Source organism: Malaya genurostris, chromosome 1 (genome assembly GCF_030247185.1).
Source record: "Malaya genurostris strain Urasoe2022 chromosome 1, Malgen_1.1, whole genome shotgun sequence".
NCBI classification, from domain to species: Eukaryota; Metazoa; Arthropoda; class Insecta; order Diptera; family Culicidae; genus Malaya; species Malaya genurostris.
In genome coordinates this window covers 10,375,698-10,398,084 of record NC_080570.1, presented here as the reverse complement: position 1 = coordinate 10,398,084, position 22,387 = coordinate 10,375,698, and the positions used below count along the sequence as shown (strand labels likewise).

General features: G+C 39.8%; 2 protein-coding genes across 5 annotated transcripts in view; one reads left to right on the top strand and one right to left on the bottom strand.

The window, feature by feature from the left end:
• Positions 1 to 22,387, bottom strand: part of LOC131432179 (dedicator of cytokinesis protein 3) — a 91,798-nt gene that overhangs the window by 3,538 nt on the left and 65,873 nt on the right. For 3 of the 4 annotated variants that reach the window (XM_058598301.1, XM_058598310.1, XM_058598328.1), the window contains 6 exons: positions 11,249 to 11,369; positions 8,371 to 11,157; positions 801 to 910; positions 586 to 603; positions 299 to 505; positions 60 to 225 (listed from right to left, as the gene is read on the bottom strand). In XM_058598301.1, coding sequence (XP_058454284.1) covers positions 60 to 225; positions 299 to 505; positions 586 to 603; positions 801 to 910; positions 8,371 to 11,157; positions 11,249 to 11,369 — 3,409 coding nt within the window. The remainder of the gene's footprint in view (positions 1 to 59; positions 226 to 298; positions 506 to 585; positions 604 to 800; positions 911 to 8,370; positions 11,158 to 11,248; positions 11,370 to 22,387) is intronic. The other variant, XM_058598319.1, reaches the window with a different exon arrangement.
• Positions 3,242 to 4,953, top strand: LOC131432199 (pre-mRNA-splicing factor RBM22). Its single transcript, XM_058598337.1, has 3 exons — positions 3,242 to 3,493; positions 3,559 to 3,612; positions 3,687 to 4,953. Exons 1-3 carry the CDS (start codon positions 3,440 to 3,442, stop codon positions 4,854 to 4,856), a joined length of 1,278 nt encoding a protein of 425 aa, XP_058454320.1. The 5' UTR covers positions 3,242 to 3,439; the 3' UTR covers positions 4,857 to 4,953.

Genomic DNA, 22,387 nt, shown 5'->3' with positions numbered 1-22,387 from the left:
AAAAAAGAAGACACAAACATTTTAATAATCATATAATCTATGGTAAACAAGCAACCAACATTTTTGTAAATCTTTTCCTTCTGTTCCCATTCCATCGGACCGTTGGCTTCGTCCGAAATGTTCTCACTGTCCCAGGAAAGCATATCGGCATAGAGTTTCAGGGTCAATCCGGCCTCGATGTAGTTTTCCGCTCCCAGATGAAGATCCAACAGTTTGTAAATGTATCTACACCGTGACGAAAAAAGAAAACAACTCAAATCAAATTCAAACCTTCTGCGAGACCACGTTCAATACTAACCTCACATACATCTCCTTCCGGTTGATTTCATCGTTGTAGAAATTCAGCAGATTTACGGTGCAGGTCATTCGTTTGTCACGGTTCTCGTCACCTTGCATCACACTACGGTAGTCTAGCAAACGCTCCAGTAGTCGAGTGACGGATGATATGAATGCCGTCCCAGCCTCACGCCAGGAAGGATTTTCGGCCTGGACACGCTCCAGTAAACTACAGAATAAAGTAAGAAAAAGTACAGGTTTAGCAGATTTAGCGAACAGTAGAAACGGCTTAGGATTAGACACACTTACGCGAGACACAATTGTTCCCTGAGATTATATGCGATATGGCGTAGAGCCCCCATGCAATCGATTTGGTTAGTTGGTTAATGAATGCAGATGATTTCGTTTACGTATGAGAAGGCGTGAAATGGAAAGCAAAGAATACAAATACAGAAAAATCACACGATGGAACCCACGAACCAATCGGTTCGGATGGATTCCGGATACCGATCGATCCTACTTACATGGTGCTGAACAGTTCGCGGTACTCATCATCACCTTTGTTCTCGCTGATCAGCAAATCCAGCTTGTCGATCAACTCACTTTCCACCAGCCGAAATGAGCCACGAGATACCTGAATGTGGGGAATAAAATATATTTTATAAATTCTATACGACCAAAGTGATAGTTTATTCTGATGAAATTGGTACCGCTGAAAATCAAAGTTAGCGTAACTATGGAAACCGTTATTTCCATGATAAACAATTGCACTCCGTTGATATGGGTACGAACATGTTATGGATTTGTTGATACGATGAAAACGAGAATAATTCTTTTCATTCTGCGATCAAAGCTTACTTCTAAAAGACGTGTATTTTACTAAAAGGTTTGATACAGTACCTAAAAAAAGTTCTTCGATTCATTTTAAGTTTAAAAAAAGCGGGTGGGTAGGGTCAGCAACCAAACAGGATGACGTAAACACGAATAAAACTGATCCTGTTTCCTTTACACATTCGAACATTGATAATTGTTTTCTCATTAGTAGATTGAATGTGAGAATCGTGCAAGCTTCCACTTCTTTGTTTCCATATAAAGAGCAATTTATAGAAATATAGACTATGGTTCAAGGGCATTTCTCCGAAAGCCATTTTGCTAAAAGTCGTTTCGGCTGAAATCATTTCGCCTAATGCGATTTCCGTCTTTTTAAAGCTCACTGTATGCTCATCAGTATTCAAACATTAAAAGAACGCAAAAAATTTTCAATGGTCTCATTTGTAAATTACATTGTTAAGAATCGCATAGTGCACTTCTTTCTAAACTCAATTATTACATACAATCTCGACGTTTAAAAAAATCTAAACTTACTTAGGAACCATTGGAGAACAAACTATGCAAAAAATGGACCAATAAATCAAGCGATGATTGTATCCAACAAGCATTCAGAAGTTGTCGACTTCACAATGACAAAAATTAGCTAAAACATAATTATCATTCTATTCGTCAAGCTAATAAAATATTATAATCTAACTTTTATTGAAACATACATTAATTAGACACTTATTCAATATATTATTTTATTATTTAAGCCTATTATTGTAATGAATCATACAGTCTACTCTTGATTGACGACAAATAAATAAATAAATTCCAGAAATTTAAAAACAAATATTTCCCAAATCCCATTTTTTTAAAGAATTCAAGCTCTTCATGAAAAATATTCAATTAAACAGTATAAAATGATTGTACATGTCAAAAGCTTCTAAGGTTCTACACGTTGTAGCTTTTCTTTTACCAGGAATTTGAAAATTTACCAAAAATTAACCTTTTATTCCACACTAATCAAATGAACGTCGAATGACGACTGAAGGTTTCCAATAAATTTGTTTAAAAAAATAATATATACTTTTTTAAAGTTTGATTTTTTCCGTTTAATTGAAGCATTCGAATTCTTCTCAGTGCATTTTTTTTCTAAAGTGTTAAATCAATTTTCTAGAACTTCTCTGACACTTCTTATACAATTAACTGATTTCGAGCAGTAGTTATATGAAAGAAGAGCATAAAAAAAGCATTCGTCCGTTTTGAAAACTTTTTTTATGAGACGGACTGATGTCTCGATTCGTGAAAAAAAAACGGTTTTTCACAATGAAAACATGTGCAAAGTATCATTTAAATCGAAGTATTTAACACGTTTTTGAAATTGCTCTACCCACTCCCATTGAAGGAAATTAAATGAAAGCTGTCAACTATTCACTACTTTTCTAGTTCCGTGTAGGGCGAGGAATAAAATTGGTGCATTTCCTGTGAACTAAAAAATCATTTTCTAAATTTACATTCAAAAAAGGTGTTTTCAATGTTAAACTGTGACACCACACAACATAGTAAAGCATTATATTTTGGTTAATTCTTGTGGAAAAATTCCCGCGAGCGCTCATTGAGAATTTCTTCTCAAAGTGAATGTTGACAAGGGTCTTTTATATTAAACGCGAAAATTCATCATTTTTTTAATATAACGAAAACTTCGTCTCTATTTCATAATAATATGGCGCAGAAAGTGTTTCAAGATTCATATTTTTACTCGGGTAGCTATCTCGCACTGACTGACTGACTGACGCGCGACAACCACACATTCGCCACAAGGGCGAGGTGACATCATCGCCTACTCCAAGCAACCACCACTTGATATAGTATTGAGTTCAATTACTTAATATTTTAATACAATACACTCAGAAAAGGAGCAATTATTTTGCAAATTTGGTATATGTGAAATAAAATTTCACTCAAAATTTGAGTGATAGTTACTCTATTTTTGGTACATGTACAAATAAAGTATTACTCAGTAAATGAGTAGATTTTACCCAAATATCGTTTCTAGTGGAAGAACTCAAATTTGAGTAACTTCGGTGTTACTCTAAATTAGAGTTGTTCCACTTTTTCTGTAGATGAGTGAGATCTTACTCATTTTTGAGTAACTATTTTTAAGCGTGTAAGGCAAAAAGCAAGCAGAATGGTGTAGCAACATAAACGATATCACTTTTTTTTCGAGGAATTCAGTAAAAATTTTTGATATTTTAGTGATTTTTCATTGCCCGCTCGGTGGAATTAACAGCAAACGTTGCATTTTTCATTGACACAGTGAAAGTAAACTTCTAAACCAGCAGACAAAATGGCGATGTCCAAAACTACAAACACGTACAATCGTCAGAACTGGGAGGACTCGGTAAGTGGAAATGAAATTGAATGCGATTCTGGTGAAACCTAACTGTGTGGTTACTTTGTTCATAGGAATTTCCCATCCTGTGCCAGACCTGCCTCGGCGATAATCCGTATGTGCGAATGGTAAGCATCGATTTTTCGTTTTTCGCTTTGTCACGATCAACGGGCACCAATGTTGTTTTTTCACCCCTTTGTAGATCAAAGAGCGCTACGGAAAAGAGTGCAAAATTTGTACTCGACCGTTTACAATCTTCCGCTGGTGTCCGGGGGCGCGGATGCGCTTCAAGAAAACGGAAATTTGTCAAACGTGCAGTAAGCTGAAAAACGTTTGTCAAACCTGTTTGCTAGATTTAGAATATGGCCTTCCGACTCAGGTGCGTGACGCTGCCCTCAAGATTCAGGATCGCATTCCGGAGAGTGACGTGAACAAGGAGTATTATATTCAGACGATTGAAGGTCAACTGAAAGCTGGCGGAGATGAGACGGTTGCGGCTGGAACGGTTGGAAAGTCACTGGCAGCCAGCGATATGTTGGCTAAGTTGGCCCGGACGGCTCCGTACTACAAACGCAATCTTCCCCACATTTGTTCGTTCTGGGTGAAAGGAGAGTGTAAGCGAGGCGAAGAATGCCCCTATCGGCACGATAAACCCGTCGAGCCGGATGACCCCCTATCGGAGCAGAACATACGGGATCGTTACTACGGTCGCAATGATCCGGTGGCAGATAAGCTCATGAAACGAGCTGCTTCCATTCCAAAACTGGAACCACCAGAAGACAAAACGATTACCACGTTGTATGTGGGTAACCTGGGAGAACATTTGACGGAGGTGGACATCAGAGATAACTTTTATCACTACGGTGAAATTCGGTCCGTTTCGCTTGTACCTAGACAACAGTGCGCCTTTGTGCAGTACACCAAACGAGGGGCCGCCGAATTGGCAGCGGAAAAGACTTTCAACAAGTTGATTCTCGGTGGTAAAAAACTCACGATTAAGTGGGCTCACTCTCAAGCCAAATCGACAGCTTATGCGCAAAGTTCCGTTCCCCGGGGTAATCGTATTTTCGATCCGGTACCGGGACTACCCGGACACCTGCCAATGCCACCGAATCCGAACGACTATTTCAACCTACAAGCATCGGAAATGGCCGTCCTACCACCGGGCATGAAAATTCATCAACTACCGCCGGGTTTGATTCCGGGTGCTCCCACGGCAAGCTACTCTCAGATGTACTCGCAACCATCGGGCTCCGGAGCAAGTGGGACAGCCGGGCACGTTATGATGCCACCTGGTATACCCAATCCAGGCATGCAATCGATGCACTATCCTAGCCAGGATCCGGCTCGGTTAGGGGCACTGAAAAAATAGGCACAGCAAGAATAGACTGGTGGCGTTCGCATCGGCTTGAATTGTTTTCAAGTTTTGCTTAGGGAAATCGATAAATTAAATAAAGATTAATAATCGACTTCAGAGAGTTCAGTTAATTAATAAGAATTTCTCGAAATTTTAAGTTTCTTTGTGGTATTTTTTAGTAGCAAGCGCCGTCAGGAAGGAAAGATCGATCGTGAAAGTTCCGAAAGCCGGCATGTTCCGAGTTTCGGAACAAAAAGATCGGTGATTTGCCCAGAAGTACTTGGTATGGCAGGTGATCTGTAGGTGCGTTGAATTCAGCAAGCCATACGTAACGACGGGCAAAATATACAAGAAAAAATGTCTCCAGAAGTTTCGGTTGGCTTTCCTTCTGTCCCAGGAGAGTGACACTCTGCTTTGGTGGGATTTGGCATCGTGCCATTGAGCGAAACCGGCAATGAAACCAATTGTACCGAATGAGGCAAATTCGTCAAACTTGCCAGAACATCGTCCAATAGAAAAATTCTGCGCGATTATAAAGGCGAAGCGTCGGTGAACAGGACAGAGTCTACAAAAAACGACAAGGGTTTGAAATATGACTAGGTAAGACAGATAGCGCAAGTGTTGCAAAGAATTTGATGGGTAGTGTCCAAGTCCAAGGGGTGGGCATTTACCCTAGGAGCAAAGCCTTGGTATTATATTCTTTTTGTGTAATTTGATCTTCTGTTTCAACAGACTTCGCAGCCGATTCATAGTGTACGGAATCATTGTATGCATGCTGGTTGTACGATCCTACTGACACCCAGAAACCTTCCAGGCAGGGGCTCGAACATACAACAACTATGCATTGAACAGCCAACCCGGGACAACAACACTAGAAGCAGAGGGAAAATAAACAAATTTTGCAAAAGACACGACTAATATATGTGTATTTAATCCCAAAGTTTGAAACATATCCGACATAAAATAAACTGTTGTTGATTATTTTTGTCCTTTGATCCTTTATCGAGGACATGTTCTTTCATCAGAATTTATTATGTGTAAGTTGTATGTAAACCATGAACGATCATTCTATGATTCTCAAATTCATTTTCATTTTTGAACGATTTAGAATAAAGAATAGGCACTTTGCGAATCAGGAATGAAAGGAGGAACAGTTTGAAACAGGGCAGAGTCGCTTTATAGGTCTGAGGTCTTTTTTATGTGAATTTCCGAAGTTATGCTGTTTTTTGCACGAATTTTCAGTTATCCGGTTTTATTGTTTTGTCATGCATGAAATGTGGAGATTTGCAGTTATCCCGAATTTTTTTTAAAGTCAACTCTGATAGCATATTTTCGAGTTTTTTCAAAAAAATATTTGATATATCGTAACGATAGTCCCACGACATAAGGGCCTAACTTCGATTATTACGAAGTCATTACTACAATTAGGAAATCTCAACATTGTCCCGAAATAGATTTTATTCAAAACATGTTTTTGAGATTACACCAGATCTGAACGTTTCATGCCTGTCTAAGATATTTGACATAGAAACGATCTCTAGTATATTCTTTCTACGCGTATTTCTGAAGTTACGGTCGTATCCTCCGTGTAAAAAATAACCTCAGTGTATTAAAAGTAGTTGCCTCTATGGTAACTTCAGAGATGCTGGTAAGTTGTACTGAAGTCGAGAGGATAGCCAGAGATGCCATCAGCCATGTTTTGTAAGTATTAGTAGTAATAAAAATATATTACAGCTACACATTTGCACACGGTGAAGGGTCCCGGCCAACAAAGCAAAGCCTTGGTATTACATTCCTGTAGTGGAATTTGAACTTATGTTTCAACAGACTTCGCAGCCAATTCAGAGTGTACAGAACCGTTGCATGACTGGTGCTACGATCCTACTGACACCACGAATCCTTCCAGGTCGGGGCTCGAACGTATGACAACTGGTTTGTTAGACCAGTGTTCTATGCATTGAACCGCCAACACCAGTGTTAAATTGGTCAACATAGACTAGTCCGTCTGGTGAGGAGTCTTGAAAGTGTCCAAACTGGATTTAAAAATGAGCCCGGTTTAGAATTCAGCTGCCCGACCGGTAAATCCAAAAACTAATATAAACAGCATATTTTTTAGTGTTTCATGCTAAATATACTTTCGGAGACAGCTTTTTTTCAGTTTTCTATGCCCTGAAAAAGACCGGTTAGTTTGTGTTGGTGATGCGAATAATCAGTAGATTTCCGATAAAAAAGTTTGGCGAGCGACGCACAAACAAAATCCACATCCATTTGTTGAAATGCATTGCAACCTTCACCACAGAATCCTTTTTTTTCCTTGCATTTTATTATAGTAAAACATTTCAAGAATATTCTGTGAAATTTTCAAGCCTATCGGAGCAAAACTCTGGAAGTTGTGGGACTTTACCTTAGCTTATCTCATACTCAGAACAAGTAAGAGCTCGGCGCACAGGCCCAAAAGTGCTGCTTCGATTGACTTGAAAATTTGACAAAACATTCTTGAAATGTTTTATTATGACAAAAAATTTTCGAAAGTGTTAGACCCTACGTCCTCAAAAATACTTTTTTACCGGCTCAAGCTCCACGAAAAAAAATACAGAATGTTGTTCGAATGATGCTTTGTATTATGCAAAACATTGAATGCATTTTGTTGAAAGATAGCTTCAAAAAAATTCTGGTTATGTGTTTAAATAGTAGTCTATGCTAGACGAATTACAAGGTCACGAAATTGACTTCTCTGTTAGGGGAAGCCATAATAATGACTTAAAAAATAGGAAAAATTTGATACTGGTTATTATTAATTGAAATTTCGACCACCGATCATCTAAAATATATAGCTTTACATTTACTTGAATCCATTTAATTTCCGAGTTTTCAATGTGCATCCTTTTCAAGAAAACAAAGACGTGTTCTAGAAATTTTTCGGATTTGGCAAGCGATTTACAGCGATGGGAAAAAAACTCCACTTTTCGATACAATTAAAATACCTGGAAAAAATCATTTCACAATTCATCAAAATACAAAAAAAATGTAATTTTCGGGTAGATTTCGTACAAAAAGACTTTGAAGCGCTCAATTTCACCCGATTCAACAGTATTGGGCAATCGTTATGGAAAGAAACTAGAAAAGTAGTTCAGGACTGTTTCAGCATTGAATAGATTGTAGAACAAAATGACTGCTGAAGCAAAGACCTGTAATTGCAAGGACAAAAAAATCTTACAAAACAGTGACTGAAAAAAACTTTTGAAATGTGAAACAACTGGCATTAGTTTTTCCGAATGATTTCATTTAGATTGAAATTTACGTAGATCAATTTTCACTCCATAACTCACATTTACTTCTGCTTTTAAAAAACTCACAGGAGTGGAATTATGTAACCAAAACGAGTCGACGCTTTCTCATAATCGCGTATTCTTTTCGAGTTCTATAATGCGTACCAAGCTTCCATAGAAAAAAAATGGAATATTGAAGTAAAAAATAATCTAACCTTTGACTTACCTAAAATTTAGAACAAACATTTCACGACACTCACCTGCTCGCACTGCATCATATCGTAGAACACGGTGAACGTAGCCTTCCGCAGGGCCGGTTCCGGTACCAGCGTAACCTCCAGGAACGGTCCGACCATCGACGGGATGAAGTGCAGCTTGTGCTCCCCAAGCTGGGACCACATGCTCAATATTTGAAAGCCCATGGCAACGCGCATGTCGCCGTGGGTGCTGAGAATTTTGCGCCGCTTCGTCTCGTGGTACTGCTCGATCTGCAGGGACGGTTGGGTGAGAAAAATTACCGCCACACTGAAGTACGTCCACCAGAGCTGCGAGTCGAACGATTGCGATCCGAGAAATCGGTACACCAGCGGTTTGGCCAGTTCCTCCAGTGTTTTGCGCAGTACCTCGTTCGATGACATCTTCATCACCAGCCAGTCCTTGGAGAAAATCATCCAATCCTGTTCCAGAATATCCTTGAAGATGCTCAGACACTGCTGAATGAAATCCTTCAGATCTTTGTTATTGCCGACCGAACTAAGCCGGTCCCACATTCGCTGATAGTGGGATTCGTCCAGCAGCTGCATAAGACCCAGCATCACCGCAAACAGGGCGCAGACTAACGAATCATTGCCACCGTTACCGAGTACGTTGATGGTTTGCATCAGAATCGTGAAGATGTTCGAAAACAGTGTATCCAAGTCATGATGGATGGCATTCGATGGTTTTTCGCCATTCTCCAGCTTGGCGTCATGCAGTTTGATCAGTACTTCAGCTAGAATTTCCGAACATAGCCGTAACTCGTCTCGCCGAGCCAAATGAGTCCGCAGATGTTTGCAGGCAATATTTAGAATGACCGAGCGAAGTTCATCGTCTTGGAACAGCTGACCGGAGACCAAGTCTTTGATAGATTTTAATTTTGCTTGAATAAGCGGAGGTTGAGCTTCCTTTGGTACCGCGTCCAGCATGCCTTTGACTAGCATCTCCAGTTCGGCTTTGGTGATAATTGTTTGCAGCTGCTCGAAAACTACACCGATTGAGGCAAGCAGAGCCTCCTGGGTGGGTAGAATGTGAGGATGACTGACCACCAGTAGCATCCCGTTGAGCGACGTGAACACGGCAAACAGATCGTGCTTGAATTTGTCCTCGTACTGTCCACCGGAGGCATGAGCAAACAACTTGCGGCTTTGAATGATCAGCTTGAAGATAAATTCCAACGAAGTGAAACATTGCAGGATAGGTTCAAGATTTTCCGCCGTCATCATCCAATCGGCTAGATGTTGCACTGACGAGAGCAAACCTTTGTAGACCAACGGAGCAGCGAAGTGATCCTTGATGTAGGCATCCATAACGGGTTTGAAGTGTTGAAATTTACTGCTTTGCATCAGACTAAAAATCGACACCAACACGTGGAAAACCAGTCCGGAGTGTGGAGTACTGTTTCCATCGTCTGTGGAAAACATGGCAAACAGAGCGTCCAGAACGTCCTGCAAAAACTTGATCAGTTCTTCGTTGTGAAGTCTCAGTACTCGCTGCAGCGAATCCTGAATACGTTCCGGATGGTTACGCCACTGAAGCAGCGACAGGAGATCACTATTTTGGGTTAGTTTGGTAGAACATAGTATCGTTTTGACGAAGAATGCCTCCTTCGAACTTCGATGGTACGAGGAGTTCGATTCCAAAGTATGAGCATGTTTGTCGTTGGCCGAACACGGAAGCCGAAGGTAAATGTTGGGCTGAACTTTAAGGATATCCTCACACTTGTACACGTACAGTTCGTGCGAACCGTCCGCGATGGTGGCTCCTCCCGGTTCCATCAGACGGGCGAAACTAAATCCGAACAATTTGGGATCCGATTTGTCCCGAGTCGAGCAACTTCGAAACTCAAACCGCACGTGAGCTTTACTAAACTTATCGATCGGCACGAACATCCGAATGGTTTCGTTCCAAGCCGGTGAATTGTTGTGGTACAGCACCATAGATTTGTAGTACGCCTGAAGCGAATTGCCGGCCGCAATGGCGATACATTCCTGCACGATCCTACCGTTTTCATCCAGCACAAGGGTAGTAATTTCAATGTTCTTAGCCGTACTAATGCCGACCCTTTCGAACTCTCCTCGTTCCAGTGTTAGGAAAAGATCGTTCCGTACGTCACCCGGCATGATGACATCGGGAAATCCGATCTTTTTGGTGATGGCCGTTCCCTGGAACAGTATAGGTTGCTCAATCTTTGCCTGTCCCAAACCACCATGAATCAGCTTCAGCGAAACAACCAATCCGTAATGACTCTGGGTGCTGGCATTGATGGGTTGAAATTTTCCACTCGCCTTCTTAATAATTAGCTCGTGCAGTTGGTGGTAATCTTTTTCCTCACACTGGAATATCTTGAAACTGAATTCCTTCTCTTCCGATTCCACCGTCTGATCAAACTGTCCGATTTCACTCAACGGCAGAACGCCGATACCGTACGGTCTCCGGTAGGAATGATTGCTAACAAATTTGTCGCCCTTCTTGACCGATTCCGAGTGTAGCATTTTTCCGAGCCGCATAACGTTGGCGATCAGGTACAGATCCTGGTTCAAATCGGATGAACCCAGATCGGTAAATACCGTACAGTTATGCGACGTTTCGACGTACGTGGAGAACCCGTCTTTGGCAATACGAACCAGAAACCGTTCGGACAAGGCCCGCATCCGGCTTGTGTTTCCATCGTACAGATAGAAGTAGATCTCGGCGTCGTCCCCGATCCGATGGCCGAAGTCACGCATGCAAAAGTACAGGTGATGGGTGAGCACTTTTTTGCCTGCTTTACGGCGCAGTGTGCCTCGATTCTGTGGGTGTGTGTTTGTGAAACGAAAACATAGATGGCGGTAGTAGTTGCATTAGTTGGTTCGAGTGGCGAAAGTACGAGTGAATACTTACCGAGGCAGCTTTGGCATTTTCGGCACTGTTGACGTGCACTTGATGCAGCGATACGATGCCGATCTTGTGCGGATCAACCGCCAGCGTTCCTAATCTTGGCACTAAATCTAAGCCTAGTTTTCTGTGGTGGTGGTGATGGTGGTTGGCGACACGTCCCGGTTCGGCCGGTGGTGATGGTGATGGCGGTGTTCAAAACCGGACACACAGAGCGAGAGAAAGAGAGGGAATGAAACAACGACATAAAAGGAAAATGTTAATGGAGTTGACATCAATGCTGGTCGCTTGCATACATTAACAGAAGTGCAAAGAGGAATAAATACAATAAATTATCAAATCATCGATGCTGCGACGGCGGAGGCGGCCGGTTGACAGGAGGGGGGAAGTAAATCTCGCAGGAATGTAACATGATCTTGTCCGCCAGAGGCTGTGTGCACATTGCACAGTAATGCACGCGCTGCAACTGGTGGCAGCAGCTCGAATCGAAAAAAAAGGTTGCTGCGATCGATAGCGATAGGCACTGGTTGGTACCGGTTGTGGGACCCCTTGTCCGGTAAGTACCTTCATACAGTATGTATGCCTTTTCCAATGCCTTGAGTACTCGCACGTCAGGCACTCGATCAAGTCGATGGATCGCACTCGAGGTGGAGAGAAAAATAAACTCAAATGATACAGTACTTCACCCAGAAACCCTGGCTGGAGATTTGCCGCGATCACGTTGGATCGGTTGTGGCTCGTTTGAGAAGAAGGGGAAGAAGACGGCCTGCTGCGGTTAAAATACAGCAACCGATCGATTGCAGGCAGGCAGGTAGATCCTTGAGCCAACCAACGATGCTGGGGGGTATTTTTATAAATATTTATCTGTTGTAGTCTTAGGTTAGTGATACAACAAATTAATTGTTTGCTCACGTCCAATGGTAGGGGGAGAGGGTGTGAAAGTGAGATAGTTCAATTTAGCACAGCATAACCTTTATTACGACAATTTTGTATAAAGTAAACCGACGGAATATGTAAAACTTTTGCAAATGAACCAGCCGCTCGGCCGGAGTAGACTTCCTTTTAGATTTCGGTGTTAAGTGAGGTTAATTAATTAATTGCCTTATGCTGAACCAGAAATTTGCAGGGCGAAATGATTGATAAAACGTTTTATTCTTGTGTGATGGCGAAATGATATTCGTTCTGTAGACATTTGAGGATGATTTGAAATAATGATTTAATTCCGCTACATGGATAACATTGTAAAATTTCACCTGGAGTGAAAAATTCTGTATAAAATGTTCAAAACTACCAATGTTACAATAAGAGATTCTCTTTGTTTACTTTCTCTTTCGATTATTGCGAAATATTCCTGCTTTTTTCGGTAATTTCTTCAGTGCAGATTAAAAGATGATCGCTTTAGTTATTTTTATCGGTACATAATTGGAGAAAAGGATTCCTAGGGGAACCGTAATAATCGAAAGAGAAGGTAAACAAAGAGAATTTCTCATTGTTATATTCGTTGTTTTGAACATTTTATACATAATTGCCTTTTTTCTGTCATTCGTTTGTATACAATCTGTTACTTTTGTCAACGAACGTAAAGATACTCGCACACCGGTCCCATCTTAGCAGGCTATGCTTCTCTCGCACGTGTCAAGATTTCAAGTTTGATTTTCCATTCGTGTGAAACTTTTCATCGTTCAATATAATTGTGATATTTGTGATATCATTTCAGCTCTTGATGCATTCAAATTGTATGCTGAAGACTTTTCCACGGAAAACAGCTCAAACAGTGAATTTGTAGGTTTCTATGCCACCAATACCTAGAAGGAGAAATACTCTGAATTCTCTCGTTCAGCACAGTACGTTCCAGATAATCCCAATTTGAAATATTCGTATATGCGTTCGCGCGATATTGGTCCAAGTTATGGTTGAAGAGCTGAATCTTTTCCTAAAACTGCTGGTTGAGAGGATGAAATTGTGAGTATAAATGGGAGCTATACGTTTGATTCTGAAGGAAGCTATTTTGGCGAGGAACTGAGATCGAAACGCAGAATATCCAAGAAGAAATATCGTACCGGCTGTCAGCTATATACAAAGATCGATTCAAAGATAGTTTATCTTATATTATCTAAATTTTAGCATTTAAATTAAAATATAGATACAGGGGCCAAAAAAAACAATGCAACCTATACATTTTTTAGTTACTAAAACTTTTTTTAATGCGTGGGACAGATATGCGAGTGCTTTCCATAAGGGACAGACTCGACTTGATTTTTTTTCAAATTTCACTGAGCTAACTCAAAAGTGGCTGGAGCCCATATGGGACTGATATGCGAGTATGGGCAGTGGACCACAAACAAAAAAACCTTTTTGAATCCATCTAGTGGTGTAATGATGCCTCATATTATCTCTATTTCCGAAAACATCACTATTATGTCAAGATTTTTTTTGTCAAACTTGAATAAAATCAAAAACTTTCTCTGGGTATAAACTACCATCACCTTTTCAATTTGGAAACAGTTAATATAGATTAAAATGTGGCAACCCTGAGCGTTATACAAAATTGAACTAAGCACGCTGTGTGCTAGGCGGTGGCGTTTTCTTCTTTCTTTCCAGCACGTATCGATGCGTACCGATTTTGCATCGTCATTTTGAATGACGATTTGAATGTTTTGACACTCATCACCCTATAATTTCGGAACCAGAAGTCGGATCAGGATGAAATTGCACTGTATAATTAAAGACAATGAATCATGATTCGTGAAAATTGGCTTAACCGTTACTGAGAAATCGAAGTGAGTTCCGTTTTCTGGGTGATTTTCTTCACTATTATTGGTGCTTTTGGAAGCGAAAACCGGGGACTAATAGTCCCAAAGTAGGTTTATTCATTTACTAACTAACAAGATCTGCCAACTATATGAATTTATCAATAAGTTTTATAAAATCTGGATCAACTGTTCGGAGACTTTTTCATGAATTTGAATTTTCTTCTTAGTTTACGAAAATCGGTTCAGCCGTCTATGAGAAAATTGAGTGACATTATTTGTCGCTTACATACACACATACATTTTGTGATCTCGACGAACTGAGTCTAATGGTAAATGACACTCCGGGCCTCGGTTGTAAAGTTGGTAAAGTCTCAGCGATGGCATAGACTTTCTATATGAGAAAGGCAAAAAAATGATTTTAAACGAAGTCCTACTGATACAAGTGATGCGGAACGCTCACCAAAATGGTACCCGAAAAAAAAAGTTTTAGGAGATTGGCTCGACAATTTTGATAAAAAAATATGCACTGTAAAAAAAAGATAAATACTTTTTCATCAATTAGAAAACCAACCGAAAAAATGAAATGAAAAAGAAATCGTCTCTTTACTATTTTTCATTATTTTTGTTTTGAACCTTAACTTAAAACCCACATTTTAATGCAAATTTGGTTAGTGTGAAAACAATTACCTTGAATTTACTTGAAAAGCTTCAAGTTTCTAATAAAAAATTACCTGATTATTTTTTATTAGAAACCTGAAGCTTTTCAAATATTTAATACATATTTTTTTATTTTAGTTTTCCGATTTTCGGAAAAGTATTCAACTTTTTTTTCAGTGTATATTTTTTTAAAAGTGTCCAATCGATTTCCTCCTATAACTTCTTCTTGTGCATCATTTTTGTACAATTTAGAGTCCCCGAATAACCACGATTTGAAGAATGCAAATTAGTGTATGCAAAAATACATGCGCCCTTTTTAAAAATCCTTCTTCAGTAGAATTGGTCGTTGCATCCGTGCAAAATAAAGCCACACGAACCCAATTCGGTTCAACGACAACTTATTTCTAACCTATTTCCAATATGTCGCTAGGCACTAGTATAAACTGCGAGCTCTGATTCTTGTTGCATACTTTTTTTCAATTTTAGAGGTTTTAACCTTAAGGTCATTCGCCTCTTCGGGCCAGAAAAACTTTCTGACAATATGTGCGTGTGTAGATTGGGAATCGAACCCAGGTGTATAATTCGACGAACTATCTCTTGCAACAAGATGACATTCGACGAAATGGCAATCGCCGAAACTACCCTAATTCATGTCATTGTTTATTCGTTAAAATAGTGATTCGAAACGAAAAATCAACGAGACAAAAAACTTTTTTTTGGGTTCTGAATATTATTTTTTGTTGTCACAAAAGTTGTTTGTATTCAACTGGCGCATCTTTTGATGTAAAAGATCATTAGGGTGTTCCATGATTGGATTTAAATATGAATTCTAACTTTCTTAATTGAATTTAAATATTACTGCACTTTACAGCGAAGTGGTAGGAAATTTTATTTTGAGCAACTTTGCTGAAGAAGTCATTTTCCTACCTCTTCGTTTGATTGAATTACATCAATTTTTCGAAGTAAAAGTAGGGTGGCTCTCAGTAAATCACTCTTTTGTCTGAAGTTTTCAACTGCTCCTATTGCTCCATATTTCCACATTTTCGAGTCATTGATACTTGAATATGTAGTATTTTGTAATTAAATTGCTCAAAAACTTGTAGAATTGTAGAACATCCAAAAATTCTAAAAATTCATTGAAAAAAGTTATGATAGAAAAACTTGATTTTGGGGGTCTCTAATAAACAATGCATCATATCTCGACACCAATGCATTTTAAAGCTGCTGGTTTATCCTTGTAGACATGAGCTTTAACATTGGCCTCACAAGAAATAGTCCAAAAGCGTTAAATTACACGATCAATTTGTTTCGCGTGCCGTGTGGCATGTGGCACCGTCTTGTTGAATCCACATGGCAGGCATGATCAATTCTTCCATTTTGGACTAAAACAATCGGCCCGACGATGGCACCGGCCTATAATCTACACCAAACAGTAACTTTTATAGGATGCATTGGTAGCTGTTGCAATGCTTCTGACTAATCTTCACTCCAGATGCGGCTATTTTGCTAGTTGACGTATCCATTCAACCAGAAGTGAGCTTCGTCGCTGAACACAGTTTTTCGATAAAAAGGTGGATCTCTTAACCGAGCATAAATTTTAATAGTAAAATTCAATAATAATTTGCAAGCGTTGTTCGTTCGTAAATCGATTTATGATTAAATTGTACACTAAGCTGAACAAGTTTGACAATGACATAAGAAACGATTCACGCGTGATCTGCCAAAAACAGTGTTGCCAAAAACATACCAGCTAAAGAAAATCACCCGTTACTTGTTCTGTGAGTTAAAGTAGAGTGACTATAATCAGAGTGGCGACAGCTGTTCGTTTGGAATGACAGCTACCAGTTCCAAACGAGCAAACGACCTGTCAATTCAATGTAAAGCTAATGGAATGTTTTTAATTGTTGCCAGCATTACGGATGAGATGTCGTCACTCTGGTTCTAGGCACTCTAAGTTAAAGACACTACGAAGCGTTACTTTATGCGTTACTTATGTGTTTAGGCGTTTATTTTTGGACAGCTACTGATTCTCTTCTTCTGTGAATTACAACCGTTACAGTTTACAGTTTTGTGTGTTATAAGATGCATGCGTTGTTGCTTATTGTGATGTCTGATTTGCGAAAATAATGTCTAAATAGTAAATAATAGTTCTCGAACTAAAGTAATCTCTGGAAACTAGGATAAATTTGAGGCTCTAGAAAATGATCAAGTAGAACTGCTGTGCGCTGAAAAATCCAACCCAAAACCAACCAAAGTTGACGGCTCTTAGCTCTAGTCAACACAAACAAAAAATGAGCACGAAGCAAGAAGAAAACGGAATAACCACTTTTCAGTTTCTCGGTTATTTCATGCAACTTACCTCCGGTCCAACCCTCTTCCCGCCTGCAGTTCCACATTCAGTCTCGGTGGATTATTATCACACAAACGAGTAATAAAACAGATTTATCATCGATCACTTGGGCTTGATTAAATGTATGATTAAAAATGAACTGCAGTGTTGTGATGGCAAAATATCCATAATTTTCCCGCGATCGCGAGGTGACAATCTTAGCGATCGTTATGCGATCATTCGGAACGGTCCAAATTTATGACTTCAGACCCTCAAAATGTCAAACGGGTACCTCACTTGCACGGTTCCATTACCACGGTGAGTGAGGTGCTGGGTACAGAATGAGCGATCGCCGCTGCCTCCTCCAGACCGATTTGGAACAAGACATACCAAGAAGATGTGCAGCACGAATACAGGTTACAGAGCCCCCCTCGGGAACATGAACCGTGGCGGTGGTCTGAGTAGGTTGAACTATACTGAACGAACGAGGTAAATATTAGCCGCGAAGAAGAAGAAGAAAGCAAAAACGAAAACTAGGCTGTTCGGTGGGAACCATTCAGCAGTAAAAATGAAGCGATTTAAGGCTCATCGGTATCCGTCGCTACGTCAGAATACGGCAACGTGGCATGGACCCCCGGAGGCCAGAAAGAGATAGATACCGGGATATTTACCCACACCTCAATTGAATCGTAACTCCATCCATGTTGGTACGCATACCTGAACGTACGGCAACTCACTTAAACACCTTTGCATGATCATCAATAGGAGTTAAACCAAAGGCACTCAGCCAAGGCTTCCGAGCAAGATCACCCAAACAAGTTTCCTAATGGATCTGTGTATAGAATCACTCACAAATATTTACCTTTCACACAAACAGTCTCACCTGCAAGAAACTTGCCCGAATATTTCAACGAAGACGACGAAGAGTAAACAAGAGAGGAAAAGCTAATAAAATTGTTGGAAATGGTAGAAAAGGGAAAAATCGAAAGCAACTTTCAACTCGTCAGCCGCTGCGCAACAAACGGCAGTAGGCTGCGAACGAAGAAGAGACCATTTAAATAAGTGATGGAGGAAAATTAAAAACTTTAATCTCATCCGGACGGGCAACCGGCAGCCCAGCGCGAGCGTAATCCAAGTAGCCGGGCGCGTTCTACGAGGGCTACCGATCGGGGCACATACGATTGGCGTTTAGGTTTTTTTTTATGGTTCTCGTTTTTTTTTCGTTCGACGTTTGTACGCAATGCAAACGCGTTCGATGTCGAGGCTACTATGGTGATTAAATTATTGCCGTTAGACGAAAAAACTTCTAGTCGTCCTTGAACACACAATTCTACAATTCTATGGCTACCGTTTTTAGGGGAATCAATTCGAACAGCCATTTGCATTTGCATTTGCATTTGCATTCAATTTCTTGCATCGCGCGTTTAATTCGGTTCCGAAGTAACCCTCAAATCGCACATGTGGTACTCGATAGCTGTGGAACTGAAAAGCCTACGTTCGTCGAACCACGCCCTCCATTTCCTGTTCCGGAGTACGAGTCTCCTTCATCGGGCCATTCTCACAAATGGAAGATCAAAATTAAATCGGCAAAGTTTCGCTTACTTTTTGTATATGAAACTTCAGTCACTCCAGTTGCCCCTTCCGGGGATACGAGAGAGAGAGAGAAGAAAAAATCTTACCGAAGAACAAGACGACCTGGGAACAAACTTGAAATGATTTACATACAATTATTCGCTTTGTTCGTCCAGCAAGCGCTTCGGTTGTCTGACCCCAAGACCGCACAGATTTTCTTCTTTCATCGACATAATCATCATCATCAGCAGCAGAAGCTTTGTTATACCCACCATGAAACTCGGTTACAGCTTCCTCCGCGACGGAAAGAAATGGTGCAGAGAAACAACTCTTCGAAAGGAACAAACTTGAAGTTCATTAGCAAATGAACGAGAAATGATGTTTGACAGTTCTTTTGATTACGGTGGGATTAGCCTACTGCGATCAATGTCACTCTGATGAGTTTTTTTTAAATTTTTGGAACGAAATATTCATATCTCGTTTGAACGCACAACCATTCGATCGTGGTTGGCCATGAGAAGGCCATGTTGCTTGTTTCCAGTATCGATGGTACACTTGTATCAATATTTCCGAAAGAATTGGGTAGATAATTTGGCAATTGGTTCGTTTGTCTTTTTGATTCATCGGAACATATAGGATTTTCGGCGAAGAGATACCGTATCTACCATTTACTGGCTACTATCAGATAGGAATTGGGTCAGTGTGAGGAAATTACTATAAACTTCATGGCACTCTATGCGATAGTGGAAAAACAGGTTTATGTTGATAACATAAGTGTAGAGATGTCAAAATAATAAAGAAGTACCTACAGTAACGTTTCCAGTAGTCATCTTAGCTGCAGTATAGTCATCTCACATACAAAAAACATTAGTTGACCGCAAGGGTAAGATAAAAATAGGTGCATTCGCCTCGAGTTTTCGCGTTGCTATAACAGCAGTATTGCACAATTTTAGAGGTATTTTTTCTACGCTATTGCATCTTCGAGCCGCAGGATAGATGCTTGAAAACGTTCGCTTAACGATTTCAGTTGAATTACCACATAACCTTGAAAATCCACATGAAAAGACGCTTCATAACTAAAAAAAAACTCCCGTTTCAATTCACCTAGTGGTGTAATGAAACCTTTCTTTATAATAGTATATATGAGAAATTTATGCAAGCTAATGATTTTCGACAACTATTTCTGCTATCGGAAAAGCCAAGTAAATTTGTGTGGCCCATCACAACCAATAGTCGCCATAAAGTTTCGGGCCTAACAATGAGAACATGATTTTTTGGTTCAAAATGAACATCATTCATCAACGTAATCTCCATCAAGAGCAGCGTAATCATTCTAACGCCACTCTAACATTTCAATACCACTTTTGTAGAACGATTTATCTTTTGCCTCAAAATAGAACTCAGTTTCAGCGATAACCTCGTCATTCGTGCGAAATTTCTAACCGGCGAGCATTTTTTCCGGGTCTGCGAACAGCCAGTAGTCGCTGGGAGCCAAATCTGGCGAATACAGAGGATGTGGGAGCAATGCGAAGTTCAATTCATGTAGTTTTGCCATTGTTTTGATCGACTTATGACACGCGCGTTGTCTTGATGAAACAAAATGCATTTCTTTGCCATATGCGGTCGTTTCTTTGCAATTTTAGTTTTCAAACGCTCCGATAACGCTATATAATATTCATTGTTAATGGTATTTCCTTTCTCAAGATAATCGACAAATATTACACCACGCACATCCCAAAATACCGAGGTGATAACCTTTCCAGCCGATTGTTGTGCTACTAAGTTGATGATCGAATGATTCCATGTTTCATCCATTGTCACATATCGACGCAAAAACTCCGGTTTGAAAGGTTTAAATATGGCTAAAAAATGCTCAAAATCATCAACACGTTCTCGTTTTTGATCAACAGTGAGCAAACGCTCCATCTTTTATGTCGGTATGTAAACATTGAATAATCTTGAGAAAAAAACCAACCGATTTCTATAAGTGGTGTGTTTTTATTCAGTTTTATTCCTTACATTTTTTTTTTGGAATACTTTTTGAAAACAATATCAATTAAGTCGTCCTCTTTACAAAATGCCTCCTTTTTTTAAATTGACAAGCCAAAAATAATGATGGAGATGATTTAAGGTTTCCGGATAATGGCTAGTAAACTGTCAACATCCACTTTGTGGAGGAATTCCGATAACTGTTATGACTGACCCTGAGCTGTGGAAGACACAGTTCTACAACAGCACCGAGTTGGTAAGCGCACATCAAACAATGATCTAAATCCAAGTTGTTTGAATATCTTCATATCCGGTCGTGAGGTGGCTAGGATTTAAATCATTATTCGACGTACGCTTACCGACTCGGTGCTGTTGTACAACTGTGTCTACCACAGCTCAGGGTGGCGGAAATAATAAACGCGTTTGCACGGATTGCATAAGAACGCAGGTTCGAGTCCTGCCTCTGAGCGTATCTTTTTCCAAAAAATCATCTTTTCTGTGACTTTCTTCAATATATGTTTTCACTCCGTCATTGCAAAACTGAACTTAGCTCTGGCAGTCGCCAACGTCAAACCAACTAAAAATTAATAAATCGTAATTTTCAAATATGAATTGTTGGACGTTATCAGCAAAAAATGCAAGATTTATTTCCTGTAAAGATCTGAAGAAATAATGCAAAGTCTGGAGATTTCTGGGGAAACAATGAAAAATCCGTTGATTTCAAAAGTTTCATCAGTAGATTCGTAGAAAATAAATAGAAATTTTTGCATGCAAAACCCCAACTTTGGATTCTGGAACTAGATTTGGAGTTGAATTAGGTTCCTTCATTCAGGTTCGAAATTCAAGTTCAGAATACAGTTCCACAACTAAATTCGGAACCTGGATTCTGAAAACGAGTTCAGTCCCATAATTCTAGAACTAAATTCATAAACTGAATTTTACTCCATTAGTCCCGGAACCATAGATCGGATCTGGATAAAATATCATAGCAGGCTACGGGATTCGAATACTCTTCATTCGAATTTGAGTTTATGAAAATTGATCCAGCGGTCTCTGAGAACGAGTAATTCGTTTGAACTTTTCTCAAATTTCAGACGAAAATCGAGTCAATCGATGAAAAGGATAAGGGATGCGAACACTGCAGCAGTTTTTCTGCATGTCGACTGTCACCGTCTAATCCAATTTAAATGAAAAAAAGTCTTAGTTTTCCTTGTCCTGTCTTATGACTTTAATCCACAACGAGTCCGACAATTTCAATTTTGCTTAGCGTGCTTGACCTACTCCTTCGCGTCGTTTGTCGGGGATTTCGAACGAAAAACTTTTCCGTGCGAACCACTTCTGACCGTCTGCTACGGTATATCTGGTTATCCGCGAAACGAGTTCACTAATTACCTTTCAAGTACATGACGTTATTGGATAAGATACAGCCGTGTTAGTGATTAGGACAATGTCAAGTAGGATTGCCACCACCATTGAATCGCGTTTGATTTTCGAGAATTCGATTGTGTTGAAGAGTTGATACTGAGAACCCTCCAACTGTCTTATCGTTAGACCAACAAAGATACTGAATTTGTTCATGAGTTATCTGTTAAATGAAGGGCCTCGGAAAAGTGGTTTCTAAATTAGAAATTAAGTTCTTTTTTTTTAAGTACGAAAACCATTCCATCGAATCGTATCGATTTAAAAAATGGACCTCGCTCGTTCTCATTTAAGTAAGATTTAGGGTTTTTGATAAAACGACCTGGCAACGTTAGTTTCACTGAAATATTCCGTAATCTTGACTGTTCTGCTATTTTTTGCTTATAAACTTGTTCGGTAAACGATTTTTTACGAAACTTTTCCGGT